The 16,913-nt window shown below is 48.1% G+C and overlaps 2 protein-coding genes across 4 annotated transcripts in view; one reads left to right on the top strand and one right to left on the bottom strand.

The window, feature by feature from the left end:
- Positions 1–16,913, bottom strand: part of WDFY4 (WDFY family member 4) — a 249,179-nt gene that overhangs the window by 41,984 nt on the left and 190,282 nt on the right. The window lies entirely within an intron of this gene.
- Positions 7,604–8,565, top strand: LRRC18 (leucine rich repeat containing 18). The gene has a single exon (XM_036355977.1). The coding sequence runs from the start codon at positions 7,654–7,656 to the stop codon at positions 8,419–8,421; it is 768 nt and encodes a 255-aa protein (XP_036211870.1). The 5' UTR covers positions 7,604–7,653; the 3' UTR covers positions 8,422–8,565.

Genomic DNA, 16,913 nt, shown 5'->3' with positions numbered 1-16,913 from the left:
ACATATTTCTCATCCATTTGGCATGAACCTTGCTATGAAGTTAGTCCCAAATCCTGGCTGTGAAAAAGTGGTGACTTTGGGGCTTTTAGTTCTACAATGTATCTATCCTGCATCTCAATGCTTCAGTCAAAAGGATGAAATAATTATTGTGAAATCACGTTAGCAAGATATTTAAAAATATCAGATATACCCAAAGTCAGTCTTACTTAAAAATAGTAAGATACATGAGCATGAAGCAGCAGATAAACTCTGTTATCATAGTGATGATAATGATCTTACAACTGAAATGCTTGCAAATATTTCCATTAAAATATGGGTTACCATTACATTTTTAATTTAGATATCCATGGGGTGTCCCACCATGCTGTTTGTTTCACAATGACTAGATTAAAAAATAATTAGAAATTAAAGTCAAACCAAACTGGTCCAGTTTTTCCAAAGTACAAAAACAAATTGTACAAGACAAGACAATGCAGTACATTTAGAAACGTCTCATATTTGGCCTTCTGAGCTGCTCTTGTGAAATATAATCTGTTATTTGTCTATCCATCCGTCGATCTATCCATCCAGCCATCCAACCATCTATTCACATCTCTTTCTGTCTATAATTGCCAGCTTCCCTGTGGGTTGGTCCCGCCCTTTAGGATTCTGGGAATTGATAACAGACCCTCTAACTTGTTTTAGTTGAATCCAAAGATCATCTCTTTCACACTTCCTTTGCCAATATTAACTCTCCTAGTCAGTGGGCAGGCAGGCAGGTGCCCACCATGTGAGAGAAGGGAGGCCCTGGTCTGTGCGGGTTCCTGTCAGAGGTCTGCTTCTAGTGGCTCTAGCTAGCTTAGGGCCCAGCCTGGACTCTGAGCCACACAGCACACCCTGCCCTCCACAACCAAGAGCAAGCGGACCAGATGGGTCAGGTGATCCTGAGGGAAGCGTGGTGGGCGTGGGGCTTTCTGGGACCCAGACACATCGGGGAGGAGGTGAAGTGCATCCTGCCAGCCCCGACGCAGCCTCGCCGGTGATTAATGGGCAGGCTCCGAGCCGCAGTTCCTGCCGGAGAGAAGCTCCTTAAGGGAGCAGTGCTCTGTGGACAGCTCAGGCTGCTTCCTCCCATCACTCATCAGAGCTGGGATGCTTCTACCTGTGGGGGCAGGCAGCAGGCTCACCTGGACCACACTGGCTGCATCTCCAGTCTCCTGGAAGCACCCTTCCCTTCTAGGGCCCCTCGAACCCGCGCTTGGTGGGTTTGCCCCCCTGAGCTGAACTTTACCTTGTATAAGACACAAAAGAGAGCCCAGGCTTCGGGGTGCCCAGGGGACCCTGATGGTCAGATCAGTAACAAGCTAGGCTTTAGCGCTTTGAGTTTGGGGACTGGCCATGTTCACTGCTCAGCTGTGCAGCAGGCTTGATGCGTAGAGGCTCTCAATAGGCGTTTGAGTGAGTGAACAAATAAAGGAACGCTTGGCTCGAGTCCCAAAGGACTAGTTAAGGTCACGGACAAAGAAAACTGTACTTTTTGTTCAGGCCCATGGGATCAAGTTACCAATAAAAGACGGTGCTCTGCACTGTGGGGACACAGGCATATGAAAAACTATCCTCTGTTCATGGCAAGCGCAATTATACTGGGCACCTTGTCCTTTCCTTTGCTAAGTGTGGCTGCGCACCATGAGGAGGTCATTGATCAACGTGGTCAGAGCAGAGGTGCCCTGATTAGTCCATCTTTTAAAATTAAATTTCAACTCAAGTGCAGTCGGACAGTTTCTGACACACCACCCTGCAGAGCTGTTCCCCACAGTGTGCCCATGTGCACACACATGGCAGACGTGTGCCACGGCAGCGCCCACATGTATGCATTTGGATGAACTCTACAAGGCACAACAGGGCTGAGGGTGGAATGGGCATAAAAACGTCACAGACTTCCAAGCTGGGCTGAGCAAGCAACTGTGGTAAGAGACACAAGTAGAATAAAGAGTCCCAAATATTTTAAAGAAATTTCAAATTTACTTACAATAAAATTGCCTTTTGTTGTGCAGACAGCCCTCTGAGCTCTAACACATGCACAGCTTCAGCTGCCCACCATGGCCAGCAATCTGTAACTATACTGAGTCTTCCAACTCATGGTCATGGTATGTTTCTACATTTGTTTAGATCTTTGCTTTCTTTCATCAGTATTTTGTAATTTTGGTCATAGAAACCCTGCACATTTTTTTTTACTTATGTGAAATACATAAATGTTTTTATTTCTAAAGCATTACTATTTTTCACATTTTTGCATTAATAGTGTATAGAAATGCAGTGGGGTTTTTGAGTGTTAACCTTGTATCCTGCAACCTTGCTAAACTCAGTAAATACCGTAGGACTCTCTTTGTGGACAAATCAGGGCATCTGTAAATTGGACAGTTTTATTTCATTCTTTTTTTTATCTGCATGCCTTTTCTTTTTCTTGCATTATTGCACTGGGTAGAATTCCAATAAAATATTGAGTAGGAATAACAAGAGTGTATCTTCTCGCCTTGTTTCCAAAGCTCTTTATCCGGTTATGAAAATGCCTTTATGTCGCTGGCTTGCTGAAAGTTTTTGTCACGAATAGTTGTTAAATTTTGTACCATGTTTTTTCAGCATCACTTGATATGATCATGTACTTTTTTCTTTTGAACCTGTTAATATGCTGTATTACATCGATTTCTGAATAACGAATCAACTTGCATTCCTACTTGGCTGTTATGTATTATTCTTTTTATATATTGCTAGATTGAATTTATCAATTTGGTTGAAGACTTTTATGCCTCTGTTCATCAAAGATATTGCTCTGTAGTTTTCTTTTTTTAGAACACTGGTCTCAGAAAATAAGTTAGGAATTACTAGTATTCCTTCTTCTATTTTCTTGAAAAGATCATGTAAAAATTGTTGTTGTCATCTTTAAATATTTGGTAACATTTGCCAATAAAATCATTTGGGCCTAGAGTTTTGGGGGGAAGCTTTCAAATATAAATTCAGTCTCCTTAATAAATATAGATTTTATGGGTTTTCTATTTCTTCATGAGTGAGATTAGTTTGTGGTCAACTTTAAAGTTTATTCTAGAGTTATTTGTATTATTCCCTAATCATCCCTTTAATGTCTGTTGGATTTTAGTCATATCCTCTTTTTAATTACTTATATTAATAATTTTTGGCATCCCTTTTTTCCATTGTCAGACTGACTAGAGATTTATCAATTTTATTAGCCTTTAAAGAACCATCTTTTAGTTTTACTGATTTTCTCCATTGTTTTTCTTCTTTCGGTTTTACTCCTTTTTATTTCTGCTCTTGTCTTTATTATTTCCTTCTTGTGCATGCTAAAGGTTTATTTTGTTATTCTTTACTAGTTTCCTAAGGTGGAAATTTATATTATTGATTTTTAAAATTTTCTTTGTATGAACACTTAAAACCATACTGTTCTCTTTAATCACTGCTTTAGTTGCATACCGTATGTTTTGATATGCTCTATTTCATTTTTGTTCAGTTAAAATATTTTTTCTAATTTCCCTTGAGATTTCTTTGACTCATGAAGTATTTGTAAATGTTTTTTAAATTAATTATTTGGAGATTTTTTCCAGTTATAGTTCTGATATTGCTCATTTAATTCATTTATATTTGTTAAGGTTTGCTTCGTGGCAAAGAAGATAGTCTAGAATTGCGAATGCTGTATGTGTGCTTGAGAAGAATGTGTATTCTGTTGCTGGTAGAGTGTTTTCACATGTCAACTAGATCCAGTCAGTTGACGGTAATGTTCAGTTCTTCTATATCGGTGATTCTCATGGTGGGAGTAGGGGGGCAATTTTGCCCTCAGTGGACAGTGGCGATATTTAGAGACATTACTGATTGTTATTAGTATAGAGCTACTGGCATTTCGCAGGTAGAGCCTTCTGACCTTCTGTTGATAAACATCTTACAATCACAGGAGAGGCCCCCCCTCCCGTCAGTGCCCCACCCCCGCCAACAACAAAGAGGTATCTGGCCTCAAATGGCCATAGAGCCGAAACTGAGCAACCCTATTTCTTGCTGAATTTCTCTCTAGTTGTTGTATTGATTATTGAGAAACAAGTATTGACATTTCCTATTGTAATTATACATTTTTCCATTTATTCTTTCAATTTTATCAGTTTTTCCTTCATTTATAGCAAAGCTCTGTTGTTCAGTATACACACATTTAGGATTTTTTAGCTTCTTGGTAAAGTGTCCCTTTATCAATACTATATTTTGTAGTATTATTCTTAATCTCAGGTAAATTTTCATGCTCTGAAATATATGTTGTCTATACTGATATTAATAAAGTCACTCAGTTTTTCTTTAGTGTCTGCATAGTATGTGTTTTCCTATGTTTTAAAACTTACTTTTATTTATTTAAAGTGGATTTCTTTTTTTTTCTTTTTTTAAATATATTTTTATTGATTTTTTACAGAGAGGAAGGGAGAGAGATAGAGAGTTAGAAACATCGATCAGCTGCCTCCTGCACATCCCCCACTGGGGAAGTGCCCGCAACCCAGGTACATGCCCTTGACCGGAATCGAACCTGGGACCCTTCAGTCCGCAGGCTGACGCTCTATCCACTGAGCCAAACCGGTTTTGGCTAAAGTGGATTTCTTAAAGATAGCATATGATTGGGCCTTTTCTTTTATCATCTATTCTGGTAGTTAGGCTTTTAATGGGTGTGTTTGGGACATTTTCATTTAATGTAGGTGTTGATATGCTTGGATTTAGGTCTGCTATTTTAATAGTTGTATTTTGCTTCTTCCATTTCCCTCTTGCTTTCTTTTATATTATTTGAATTTTTCCTAGATGCATCAATGTAATTTATATATTGAATTTTTACTACATGTATACTTATATAATTATATATAGGCAGATATACATCATATTATACTTTTTATAATTATACATAAAAATCTATTTTCAACTTTATGCACCTAGTTTTTTACTGTCTTTAGTGATTGCTCTGGAGATTTAAACAGCACACTTACCTTCCATGGTCTACTTAGAGTTCCTATTTTACCACCTTTTGCCACTTCAAAAGCAATGCAAAAGCCTTGCCTCCCGTCAGCTCCCGTCCATTCCCCCCATTATGTTGCGCTTGTCATATCCCACCTCTGTGCACTGAAAACCCCATTAGACAGCATTAACATTCTTGCTTCCAACCATCACAAATATTTTAAAGACCTTAAGGGGAGAAAATAGTCAATTATGTTCCACAGAAATTTACCATTTCCGTTGCTCTTCTTAACTTTAGCCCAAAGCACAGTGTCTCTCACCTTAGGAACTTTCTGTAGCATTTCTTTCACAGCAGCTCAGCTAGTGGCAATCCTTTTATTTTCCATTAATCTGACAATGTCTCTAATTTGCTGGCGTTCATAGAGGATTCCTTTATTCACTGTTTTGTCGAGGTTGTTTCCCCCAGCAATTTAAAAGATAATTTTGTAGTACCTCTGGCCTCTATGGTTTCTACTGACTCCAGGGGCTGTCTTACTGCCGTTCCCTGAAGGTAATGTGTCCTTTTTCTCAGGCGGGTTTCAGCATTGTGTTTAATTTTGAGCAGTTTAATGATGCTTCTGGGTGTGGATTTCTTTAAACTCAGTTATCCTCTTGGAGTTCACTGAGCTTCTTGCAAGTTAATTTTACGTCTTTCACCAAATTTTTCAAGTTTTACCCGTTTTTTCCTTCAAATACTTTTCTGTGCCACAGCTTCATCTCTCTGCCTCTAGGGCTACATCTGCATGTCACTATGGAGATGGAGATGTATGTTTTATCCGGCACCAGAGGCGCACGTTCTGCCCTTCTGTTGGTTCTGCGATCATGGTTACAATGTCCCTCCCATTTTCAGAGACTTTGCGGTGCTGGTGGGGCCAGGCCCTCTGTCCACCCAGGCACCAGCCCGGAGCCTGCACAGCGGGCTCTCTCAGCTCAGTCTAAGCTGTGGGGCTCTGGGTATGGGGCAAGGTACTGAAGACCCTATTCAGGGTTTCATTCATGCACCAGCAGCTCAGGGTGCATCCGGGAGTTCACGCACAACTTTATTAAACTTCCTCCTCTGTGCAATCTCCCCAACACTGAGTGGCTCCCTCAACACCCCGCCAGTGCCCTTGGTCTTCTGGTTAGAAATCCAGGCCTTTTGTTTTCTAAATCCGCTGTTCACTTCCTGCCACCCTCTCTGCCTCCAGGGCCAAGTGACAGCAGGAGAGAGAAAGGCAACCTCCTCCTGGGATCAGTGTGGGCAGAGAATGGCTCTCTGCCTTGGTTCTAGGTTCTGGGTTCCGGGCCTGCCTGGCTGACTGAGATGCAGGTCTGCCTGGGGCCGAGGCAGGGGCGGGGTAAAGCCAGGCCTTGCACACCCACTCTGAACCTAACAGGCCCCATTGCTACTCTGGGCCAGAGAGAGAGGCTCTTCTTGGAAGTCTTTCTATCATCTCGGGGCACAACTGCTCCCACTTTTGAGTTACTTCTCCCGCCGCCCGCCTGGCAGCCTTTGTGGCCAGCGTGCTGGAAGCGCGCTGTCCATGCAGGACCTGGAGGTGGTGCACTCACGGTGGCCTAGGGAGAGCGGACTGACTCCTCCCACCCGAGTGGGCCGGACTTTTGTTTCCAAGCTGCTTTACTCCCTCTGGTTCCTCAGAGCAACGTGATATAGAGACTCCAATGCTACTGGCCACGGTGCTGTGCTCAGTAATTATGCCTGAATGTGGTGGGTCCTTGTTTCTAAAGAAGAGGGTCTGCTCTCCAGGCTGCTCAGAAGAACATTAACGATGCTGAGGGCTGAGCTGACCGATGCTCTCACGGGCTGACTCTGGGGACCTCCCTCCATCCCAGGAGGCTGTGGTCCAGGAGGACCAGCACAGGGTGGGACCCTCCGAGGAGTGGCCGTGGTGGCTTACAGGGAGCACGGGGTGGGCAGCTTTCACCCACCTCCCTTGGACACAGGATTATCGGATGAGGAAAGCGTGGTGATGGCGCACACGCCTGGCTGCTGGCACTTCATGTGCTACATGAACTTGGTTCCTGAGAAAGAGCCTGAATGACGGAGCAGAGGAACTGCAGGCACCGTGGCCACCCACCCACTGCAAGCATTTGTCTCCTCATGTCCACGCTGTGGCCCTGCTGAGGATTCAGCAGACACACTGTGGCAACCTTAACATAACTCTAAAGAAAGACTAGGTTTCTGTGAGGGTCTGGGAAGTGGTAGGTAGCCAAGAGGACACACATACATGATTACATGTACCCCTGGCCTGGGAGGGGTCGGGTGTATTTGAAAGTCCAGGACATTGGAGAGATTATTAAGCCAGGGAACGACACAGCTAGATGGACACTGAGCCTCCTGCAGCCCCTCTTACTTACATCTGGGAACAGAGGTCTGAGGAAGGCAGGCAGTTTACTGAAGGTCTTGTCTCGGTGACTTCTGCTGATGCCCTAATTTCTCTCCACTTTCCTCTTTCTCTCCTTTTAAACTGTTAGAGAGCAAAGCATTATGCTTTGGGGGAAGTCCAATACTCTCCTGTCATCTCCTAACTTGATATTTTTCTCTTATCAGAGTATATCGTCTAGCAGCTTCAAGTGACTTTTTCCTCAACCTGATCACCAACCAACCAGAACAGCACACTTCAAACATATCCTTCACTAAAAAACATGGCCAAGAGTGGGAAGAGCCCCAAGGGCAAGAAGATCACCCTCAATGTGGCCAAGAATTGTATCAAAATCACGTTCGATGGGAGAAAACGCCTCGACTTGAGCAAGATGGGAATCACCACCTTCCCCAAGTGTATTCTGAAACTCAATGACATCGATGAGCTCGATCTTAGCCGGAATATGCTCAAGAGGATCCCTGATTCAATCTCCAAGTTCCAGAGCCTACGGTGGCTGGACCTGCACAGCAACTACATCGACAAGCTCCCCGAGTCCATCGGCCAAATGACTAGTCTGCTGTACCTCAATGCCAGCAACAACAGGCTGACCACTAACGGGCTGCCCGTGGAGCTCAACCAGCTTAAGAATATCCGCACCGTGAATTTAGGCCTGAACCACCTGGACAGTGTGCCCACCACACTGGGTGCTCTGAAGGAGCTCCATGAGGTCGGGCTCCATGACAACCTGCTCAGCGCCATCCCCACCAGCATCTCCAAGCTCCCCAAGCTGAAGAAGCTCAACACCAAGAGAAACCCCTTCCTCCAGCCAGAGGAGACGGAGGTCTTCTTAGATTCCATCAAGAGGCTGGATAACTTATATCTGGTGGAGGCGAAGGATCTGTGTGGGTCTTGCCTGAAAAAATGCCAACAGGCCAGAGATAAGCTGAACAAAATCAAGAGCCTAGTCCCAGTGACACCGAAAAAGGCCGCCTTCACCAATTTAATCGCGCCCAACTCCACGGCCAAGGAGTCCCAGGAAGAATGGAGGTGACCTTGTACCCTGACCCCGAGGCAGAAAGGGAACAGGGAGGGAGGAAAGATGGCAATGGGCTGCTTCCACAGAAAATTGAGAGGTTGCCCCATGACTGCAATAATGCTTTCAGCTAAGCCCATAAAGTACTTTCCCTACCGTCTTGGCTTGTGGTTTTGTTGCCTGAAGGGCTCTTGGTTCTTGGTCATTGTCTCTCAGCGTGCACACCCCGCCCATGCAGACATAGGAGGAGGAAAAGGGCTGTCAGCTCACTTCTGCTCCAGAACTCTCCTCCTGCCACAGCCCCGTGGCCCGGCAGCTGAGATAGCCACACTCTTAGCTTCGTTATCTTCACTTCAGGACTAACCACCAGCTCCCAAATGTGGGGCTTGTTCTGTGGAGCTGCTTTGGGTCAGAGCTTCAAAGGTCAGGGGCAGCTAGGAGGCAGAGGACATTAGCCTTGGAAGGGAACAAAGCAGAGGTGGGAAGATATTATCATTAAGCATCCCAGGTAACATCCTGGGCTCTCCTGGGCTCTGAGCGGTGCTCTCTCTCTCTCTGTTTGCATAATCTGCTCTAGGGACTTTATCTCCACTCAGCCTGCAAGCCCTGGGCTATGAATGAAGAGGCTCCACTCCCCTCTCACTCTGCCCAATTCTCTTCCAGTCTCTGGTGGGAAGAAGGAAAGAATGGCTGCAGGTATGGGCTGGTGCAGTCAATAAATAAGTACCTTACCAGGCCCTGTGCTGGGTGCAGGGATTGCATCCCGTAGGCCAAAGCATGGCTCACCCTGGGCCACCTGTAGGGAAGACACACTGGAAGAAGACAGACAGAGGAAGGCAGGCTCTCAGGCCATCCGCCTGGGCAGAGAGAACATCAAAAGTGCAGTTGGCCAGAGCTAGGTTCAGGGCATCTCTTCCTCTTGCCATTGCCCTGGGCTTCTTACTTAGCTTTGGCTCCCTCATCTGTAACGTGGGAATGATACGACCCCAACTCTAAGGGTCACTGAGCACCTACAGGGACAACACATGGGGAAGCACTCAATAGAAGTCAGTTCTCTAAGACCTGGGCTTCGTGTGTATCAAGCTGAAATCCCACTTCGGAGAGTGTCCGTCTTTGTACCAGATCTTTGGGCAGAAATGACAGTGGTGGAGCCAGTCCTCGCAGACGAGAGAACTTTCTGGACCACCCGCACCTCCATACTGCCTAAAACAAAAGGTCAAGAAAACCACCTTCAGCAAAGCTTTTAAACACTTTAATCGAGGCTCTTCTGTGTTGGCGGCAAGTCCTATGGAAGTCGATGGAAAAGCACTGAAGGTCCATGGTTCAGAGGGAGGAGCGTATTTCTTTGTTCACATTACAAGCCGGAGCAGACAGCACACTGCATTTCTTCACTCCTCACTGTCCATTTCTATTCGTAATGCTTAGTCGTGACAACTCCACCATATTTTTAAAAATATATATATATTTATTGATTTAAGAGGAAGGAAAAGGGAGAGATAGAAACATCAATGATGAGAGAGAATCATCGATGGGCTGCCTCCTGCATGCTCCCAACTGGGGATCGAGCCTGCGACCGGGCAGGTGCCCTGACCAGGAATGGAACTGCGACCTCCTAGTTCATAGGTGAACACTCAACCACTGAGCTATGCCAGCCCTCTCTGCCCCATCACACTCAGTCCCCGCTGCCCTTGTCCTCCATGCCCTCTCCAAGCACCGCTCCTGGGTTCGCTGCCCATTGATTGATTGGCATGCAGGTGACGTTTACTCGCCAGCCTTGTTCTAGGTGCTTCATTATGTTTTCGTTCTCAGCCATGTCTTAGGAAGAGGGGGTGGCAGAGGGATAAAACGAATTGTTGTTGATGGTGGTAGTTGCACACAACCACATATATGACAAAATGGCAAAAGACTGTGCACACATATTGTACCAAGGACAATTTCCCGGTTTTGAAATTGTACTGTAGTTGTGTAAAATGCAACTATTGGGGGAAATTCAATGAAGGCTTCATGGGGACTCTATGTATCATTTTTTCAACTTCCTGTGATTCCGGAGTTAATTTAAAATAAAAAAGTTAAAGACCATCTCACCAGCTAGATGCGGCAATAAATAGATCTGTGGACATGTGCCAAGCGCTAGCTTGTGAGTGACCATGGGAAGCTGAAAGCTCTCAGGAGCCCCGAGCTATGGCATTTCAGGATAAAGAGTCCCTTTGCCTCAGTTTACCAACCTAATCTAAGCTACCGTTGTTGATCGTGTCCTTCATGATTCCTGAGAAAGATGCTAAAATAGAATAAAGTGCCTGGCATCTTTACCCATGTCCCAGATTTTCAGTGGGTGGCTGGGGACCTTGAGCTAGTGAGTTTCTGCCTTCCAGCAATTCTGCTGTGGGCCTGGTCTGAGCCGCGTGGTCTCTGCAGCTGCCCTCCCAGGCTGTGCTCCTGGGAGCACACCTATGCACCCAGTGGGGGCGGCAGCTCTCCTCACTAAGCAAGCAGGGCTCACATGCTCGGCCTCGCGCTGCTCAGCCCCGTGGTCTCTAGAGAGTAGGGTTGCGGAACACAGGGGGAGGTGGACTTGAATCTTAGCCTCCACGCTGCCGGCAGGGGGCCGGGGTGTTAGTGACTGTCTTGGAAGGTCATCTTCTTATAGATCTTTATAACCAGTTATGGTTTGTTTTCTAAGTTCTTCCATTGCTTTTCAAAGATAATCTATAAAGGAAATTCTGACAACGCTCAACTGTAGAACCTTGTGCCCAAAAGTGTATTTCATTTTAAACGTTATTAAGTAAACTATCCAACTGAGAGAATAGTTCAGAAACTGCAACCACCCAACAACCGGGTCACACCCAACACTGTCCTCCAGCCCAGGGCACCTTGGGCCTGAGGACACATCAGTGAGTGCATCCCTCATCAGAGAGCATGGCCCTGGAAGGGTGCCTTCCGCGCATCTGAGGACATGTGAGGAGGAAGGAGCCTGCAGGCAGCCTCGCCTTGCGTCTCTGAGTTCTCTAACCCTGGGCTCGAGATGAACCGAGATCCCTGGGGAGCAGCATCACTGAGCCAGGCCATGTGCATCCCAAACACATGTCTGTGCAGAAATAGGGCCACATGTTAGGGCCCTGCTTTTCCAGAGACACAATATAAAATATTATATTCTGTAGTGCTCTTCCTTCAAACTTTATAAAAACGAAATTGACTTTGGTATCACTACCCTTTAGACAAGGGCAAATTTGATAGTCGGTGCCAAGAGAAAGTTTTCTGGGGGTAAAAGTTCAAAACCCTCTGTCTCTGGTTATCCGTCCTTGGAAAGCAATGTAAGCCAGCCCAATGGTTTTGCTTCTACAGTTTCAGTGGTTTTGTTTCTATAGTTGCAGGACCCCAGTACCTGACCACATTACTTTTTCTCCTTTGAGAGAACTCTGGCAAATGAATGGTTCCAGGCTCATTGTACCTTGTATTTAACTTTGAAGCTGTTTCCGGCCCTTTGTGGAGGGCACAGATAGCTGTGTTAGTCACATGCGCATTCCACGCTAGCTGCCCTTCCCCTGTCACTCGGCCATTCCCCCTCCTTTCCTGACTGGCCCCTCACAATGCAGCAGAGCCCGTGGGTGGGTGTCTAACATGGGGAGTGCTCTGGCTGCCAGGCACTTGGCAGGGGGTCCTGCGGGGTTCCTGCTAGAAGGCCCTGTAGAGGCAGAGCCCAGCACTGAAGTGAGCCTGGTTATGCCGCCTCCCTGCCTTCAGAGTGGTCTGGCCTTGTGCTGTGGGAGAGACAGGTGGATTACAGGCTCTAGGCTCATCCAGACTTTGCAAGTATTTTCTGCTTGTAACCCAGGCACAGAAATTCCTTGGAATTCAGCTCAGGGTGAGGGAGGGGGCAGCCATTGTCGCTGGAATTATAGGCAAAAACCTGGCCCTTAAAAGCTCTGGTCCCTGTGTAGGGGGCCGGCCTCCGGAGGGCTAGCGCAGTCATCAAGAGCGGGGACCGAGATCAGAACCCTCCAGCACAGGCCAAGCTTCCTGGGCGGTTGAAAACTCTCAGGACCTTATGTCTTCTCCAGCAACGAGAAGCTTGTGGTCACCGGAGTGTCCCAAACACAGCCAGACATTTTTAAAGGCTAACTGTGTGGATCTGCATGGCCCTTGGCAGCCCAAATAAAAAGGCACAGAACCATGGCCGCTGCGCCCTCGGAAGGCTGTGCGCTGCCCTGGCCGTTGAGAGAAGGGCTGGGAAGGACACAGAAGAGCCCACAGCATAGACACCACCTGCTTTTAATCAACTGCTCCACAAACACCCCAAACGCACAGCAGATGATCCTGAAACTAAGCAAAGGAATTGCAGTTTATTGAGCACCTCCTTGAGGTCAAATTGGCTAGATCCCAAAGGTCACGCTGGCTGCTGCAGCAGAGCCTCGCCATGAGCCCAGGCTGCCTGCGTGGCCTCAGGGCCTGGACCAACTATGTGGCTGGGGCTTCCCTGTTGTGTCAAAGCTCCCCTTCTATTCTCTCACTAGGCATGTCCTGGAGCACTATGCACTGTTCCCAACTGCCCCCAGCAGAGAGGGAGGGAAGGAAGGGAGGGTGAGGGAGGGGAGGGGAGGGTAAGGGAAGGAGGGTGGGAGGGAGAGAGAGAAGAGAGAGAGAAACATCGATTGCTTGTCTTCTGTACTTGCTCTGACTGGGGACTGAATTCACATCCCAGGTATGTGTCCTGACCAAGAATCAAACTGGCAACCTTTTGGTGCATAGGATGATGCTCCAGCAACTGAGCTACTCCAGCTGGGCAGTAGCTCACTCAGCTTGCATTTTCCAAAGGTCTCCGTGCTTGGAGCCATGTTGGGGCGATGCCAGGCAAGCACAGAGTGGCCGTGGAACGTCCTGCTCCTTTGGCTCAGAGGCCATGAGGGAAATGTTAACACAATGGAAATGCAATTGGCACAGGCCCAGCTGTCCCACTGGTGCCAGCTGGTGCCCAGGTGGGTGTCTAGGGTTATCTCTATGGATGAGAGAAGTAATTTCTGCACATTTAACTCATCCCCAGGGCAAGAATGAACTCTTCCACTTGGCACTGATTTTTGTATGGACACCCAACTTAGTGCCATAGCCACAGTTGAGCTCCTCTGCCCCTCATCTATCTTCTCCCTCTCTGTCTGGGACAGGGATTGAGATCCTAACCTGTGTGGATAGAGGTAAGCATTGGTGGGACAATGCATCTCTCAGACTCTGAGAAGAATAGAACAGAAATGGCCAGGGAACCACCCCCAGCTGTAGGGACAGCGATGTGATCACTGAGTGACATTGTACACAAGGCATTTATAAGAGGGTGATCGGCAGAGGCAAAAGGCTTTTAGTGAAGTGACTTGAGTCAGACTTGATGCAAGAAGGGAGAAGCTCCAGGGAGTGAGAAAATGGACACACAGCCATGAGTGCTGTGGCCCTGGGGAGCTGCTGCCGGGACAGTGCGAGGCCAGCTCCTGTGTTTGATGCCTCAGTATTCACCCCTCTGTGATAACAGAACCCTGATGCTCTGGGAAACCACCTCCCCTCAGTGTGGTCTATATCATTGGGTGGGACTGACTCCACTCCCAGGATGTGGGTGGGCACATGACCCTGCCCTGGCCTATGAAAGCACTTGGTTGGTTCTGGAATGGGTACTAACCTAATTGGGGCAGATGAAAACCACTTTGGGGGATTTTTGCCAAAATTACTGAGACAGAACATTCCTTGTGTGGCAGACTTCCTGCGGGATTGGCTGTTGGGGTGGTGATGCCCTTACGCTGGGAGTCTGCTGAGAACAGCCAACACAGGACCCCCCCCCCCCTCCCGAGAGACAGGAGCCACGGGTCCTGAGGACTTATGAGCCCAGAGATCTAGCTCACCTGAAGCCAGACCTGTCTGGCCATCAGGTATGTGAGGTGATGGCTTCAGTTAGTTTGAAATGGCTTTCCACCACTGTCACCGGGACATTGCAGCGAAGTCCACATGTGGAGATGGAAGCTTCTATGAAACAGGCAATATGAGGTCCAAGGCTAGCACTCAGCTTCTATATGCAACTAGGGCTCCACTATTGTTGAACTGCTGAAGTACATCCAGCCCACTTGGTAACCAGCCACCCCGCCTCCAGTGGCCCCTGCTACCCAGGCCTCCTAGACCTTTGCCCGGCATGTGCTGGACTCTACACGCTCCACCAAGGAAAGGGTTATTCCTGAAACAACAGGGGCTTCTGCTGGCAGCCACTCAAATGGGTCTTTTGAAGATCACCAATGGCCCCCATGCTGCAAAGTGCTACGGTCACTTCTCATCTTACTTAGCCGACCAGCAGCATGTGATCATTTGATCAAGCACAGTTGACCACTCCCTTCTTGAAACACAAGCTGACTCTCAGGAAATATTCCACACCTGCCATTCCTCCTGCCTTTCTTTTTTAAAAAGATATGTTTTTTATTTATTTTTATACTGAGAGAAAGGGAGAGAGATAGATAGAAACATTGGTGAGAGAGAATCATCGATCAGCTGGCTGCCTCCTGCACGCCCCCCACTGGGAATTGAGCCTACACCCAGGCATGTGCCCTGACCAGAAATCGAACCAGTGATCTCTTGGTTCATGGATCACCGCTCAGCCATTGAGCCACACCGGCCTTCCTGGATGTAACTTGCCGTCTCTGTGCTCGTTCCTCCCCATGCCCTTACCCATGAAAGGTTGGACGCCCCAGGGCACAATCCTTAAACCTCTTGCCCTGGTGCACACATTCTCCCGGTGATCTTACCCAGTCTCATGCTTTAAATTCTATTCCAGACCTACCTCTCAGCAGGGCCTGTCCATGGACTCCAAATTCACCTACTCAGAGGCCAACATGACATTCCACCGGGCTGTCTGCGGGCGTGTCGAAGCTAACAGGCCCCACACGGAGCTCCGGCAGCACCCCCAGTGCCGCTCTTCCTTGCTCCTCCCCTGGCACGTTCCAGTGCTCACAGCCAGATCTCTGGGCCTCTCCTCGAGTCTCTTCTCTCCCAGGCACTAACTCCACATGTGACTTGTCAACAGATGCCAGTAGAGGTTCTTCACAACTTCCAGAACCTGGGCACTCCACCCCATCTCACGGTCACCCCGTTTCCAAGCCACCATCACTCCTAACCCAGATCACTCCTAACTGCCTCCCAGCTCTGCCTTTATCCCACTGTGCACCAGGGAGACCCTTCCAGAACCAGGGAGCCTCCCTGCTGCCAGCCACCTGGCGCCAGCCCACCACCTGCCTACCCTGCTCCTCCCTCGGCCCAGTCTCTGCACACCTTGCTTCTCTACTTCGTGCAAATCTTAATATTGCTTCTCAGTGAGACCTTCCTTTAACACCCTGCCTAAGATTTCAATCCCTACCTCTATCTACTTTTATTTTATACCTATACTCCTATTGTCCCCATGGGCAGGAGTTTGACCGACTGGGAGTTAGATGTGCGCTGACCACCAGGGGGCGGCGTGGAACGTGGTGGGCATCAGTGATGCGGTGCTGGCAGCGGGCAGCAGTGGAGGCGCTGCTGGTCCTGATGGGTACCCACTAGAACAGGACTATGGCGGGATGGTGGAGCAGGTGAGTGAGTGGCGCCAGGCCAAGGCGGGTGTGAGCGGGGACCCTGATTGCCCTGCCAGTCACCCCACAAATCGGCCCTGATCGTCGGCGAGGCCTAGGAACCCTACCCATGTATGATTTTGTACACAGGCCTCTAGTCAAATGTGCTTTCAGTGACAGTAATGTAAATTGTTTTCTGTCTATCTTCCTTGGGAGACTACAAGGACAGGAAAGAGTGTGAGTATTTTGCTTGCTGTTCTGAAAGCAGCAAACACCACACATAACAAACTATCAATAACTGATTTGAATGACCTGGGGGTCCCTATTTCATAGTCAGTTGAATACCACCTCTGGGACGTCCCTCCCTGCCCCACCCACACTCCTGGACAAAACCAGCCACCACCTTCTTGCCTTCTCATTCCTAACAACGTGTCAAACGGTTTCCCCAGCCTCAGGGAAACGGGGTCCTTGTGAAGGGCAGCCTTGGCAGGTCTAGAAGCCCAGCATTCCCTGCAAGGAGGCTCCCTGTCATAGTGTGTAAACTGAGTCGGAACCGCACACCAGCATGCCTTCATTTAGCTTCTGAGTTTTCTGAGAGTCTCCTACAGGAGGACAGACCTGGGATTGCTCACACCCTGCCTGAGGGCTGATGCCCAGGCTGGGCCTGGCCTGGCACCTCTTTGCCAACCTGCACCCACCCACCACAGGCAGACGGCTTTCTGCCATTTTGGTCTGGAAAAGCCACAGACCACGTGGGACACATAGGCTTTTGCAGGGGTGCAGTCGGCAGAAGGAGCTTTGGGAGGAGGCGGAGGGAGGAAGGGGTGGGAGAGGGGACAATAAAGGGGAAGGCGGACTGCGTGCTCCTGGCGTGACAGCTTTACAGTAGGATCGGGCGAATGAGGTCAGAGCCAGGCCAGCGCCGGCCGGAGAGCACGGCTAGGCCCG

This window comes from Myotis myotis, unplaced genomic scaffold (assembly GCF_014108235.1).
Source record: "Myotis myotis isolate mMyoMyo1 unplaced genomic scaffold, mMyoMyo1.p scaffold_m19_p_24, whole genome shotgun sequence".
In the NCBI taxonomy this organism is placed as follows: Eukaryota; Metazoa; Chordata; class Mammalia; order Chiroptera; family Vespertilionidae; genus Myotis; species Myotis myotis.
The sequence above is the reverse complement of the archived record's forward strand: the minus strand, read 5'-3'. Positions and strand labels throughout refer to the sequence as shown.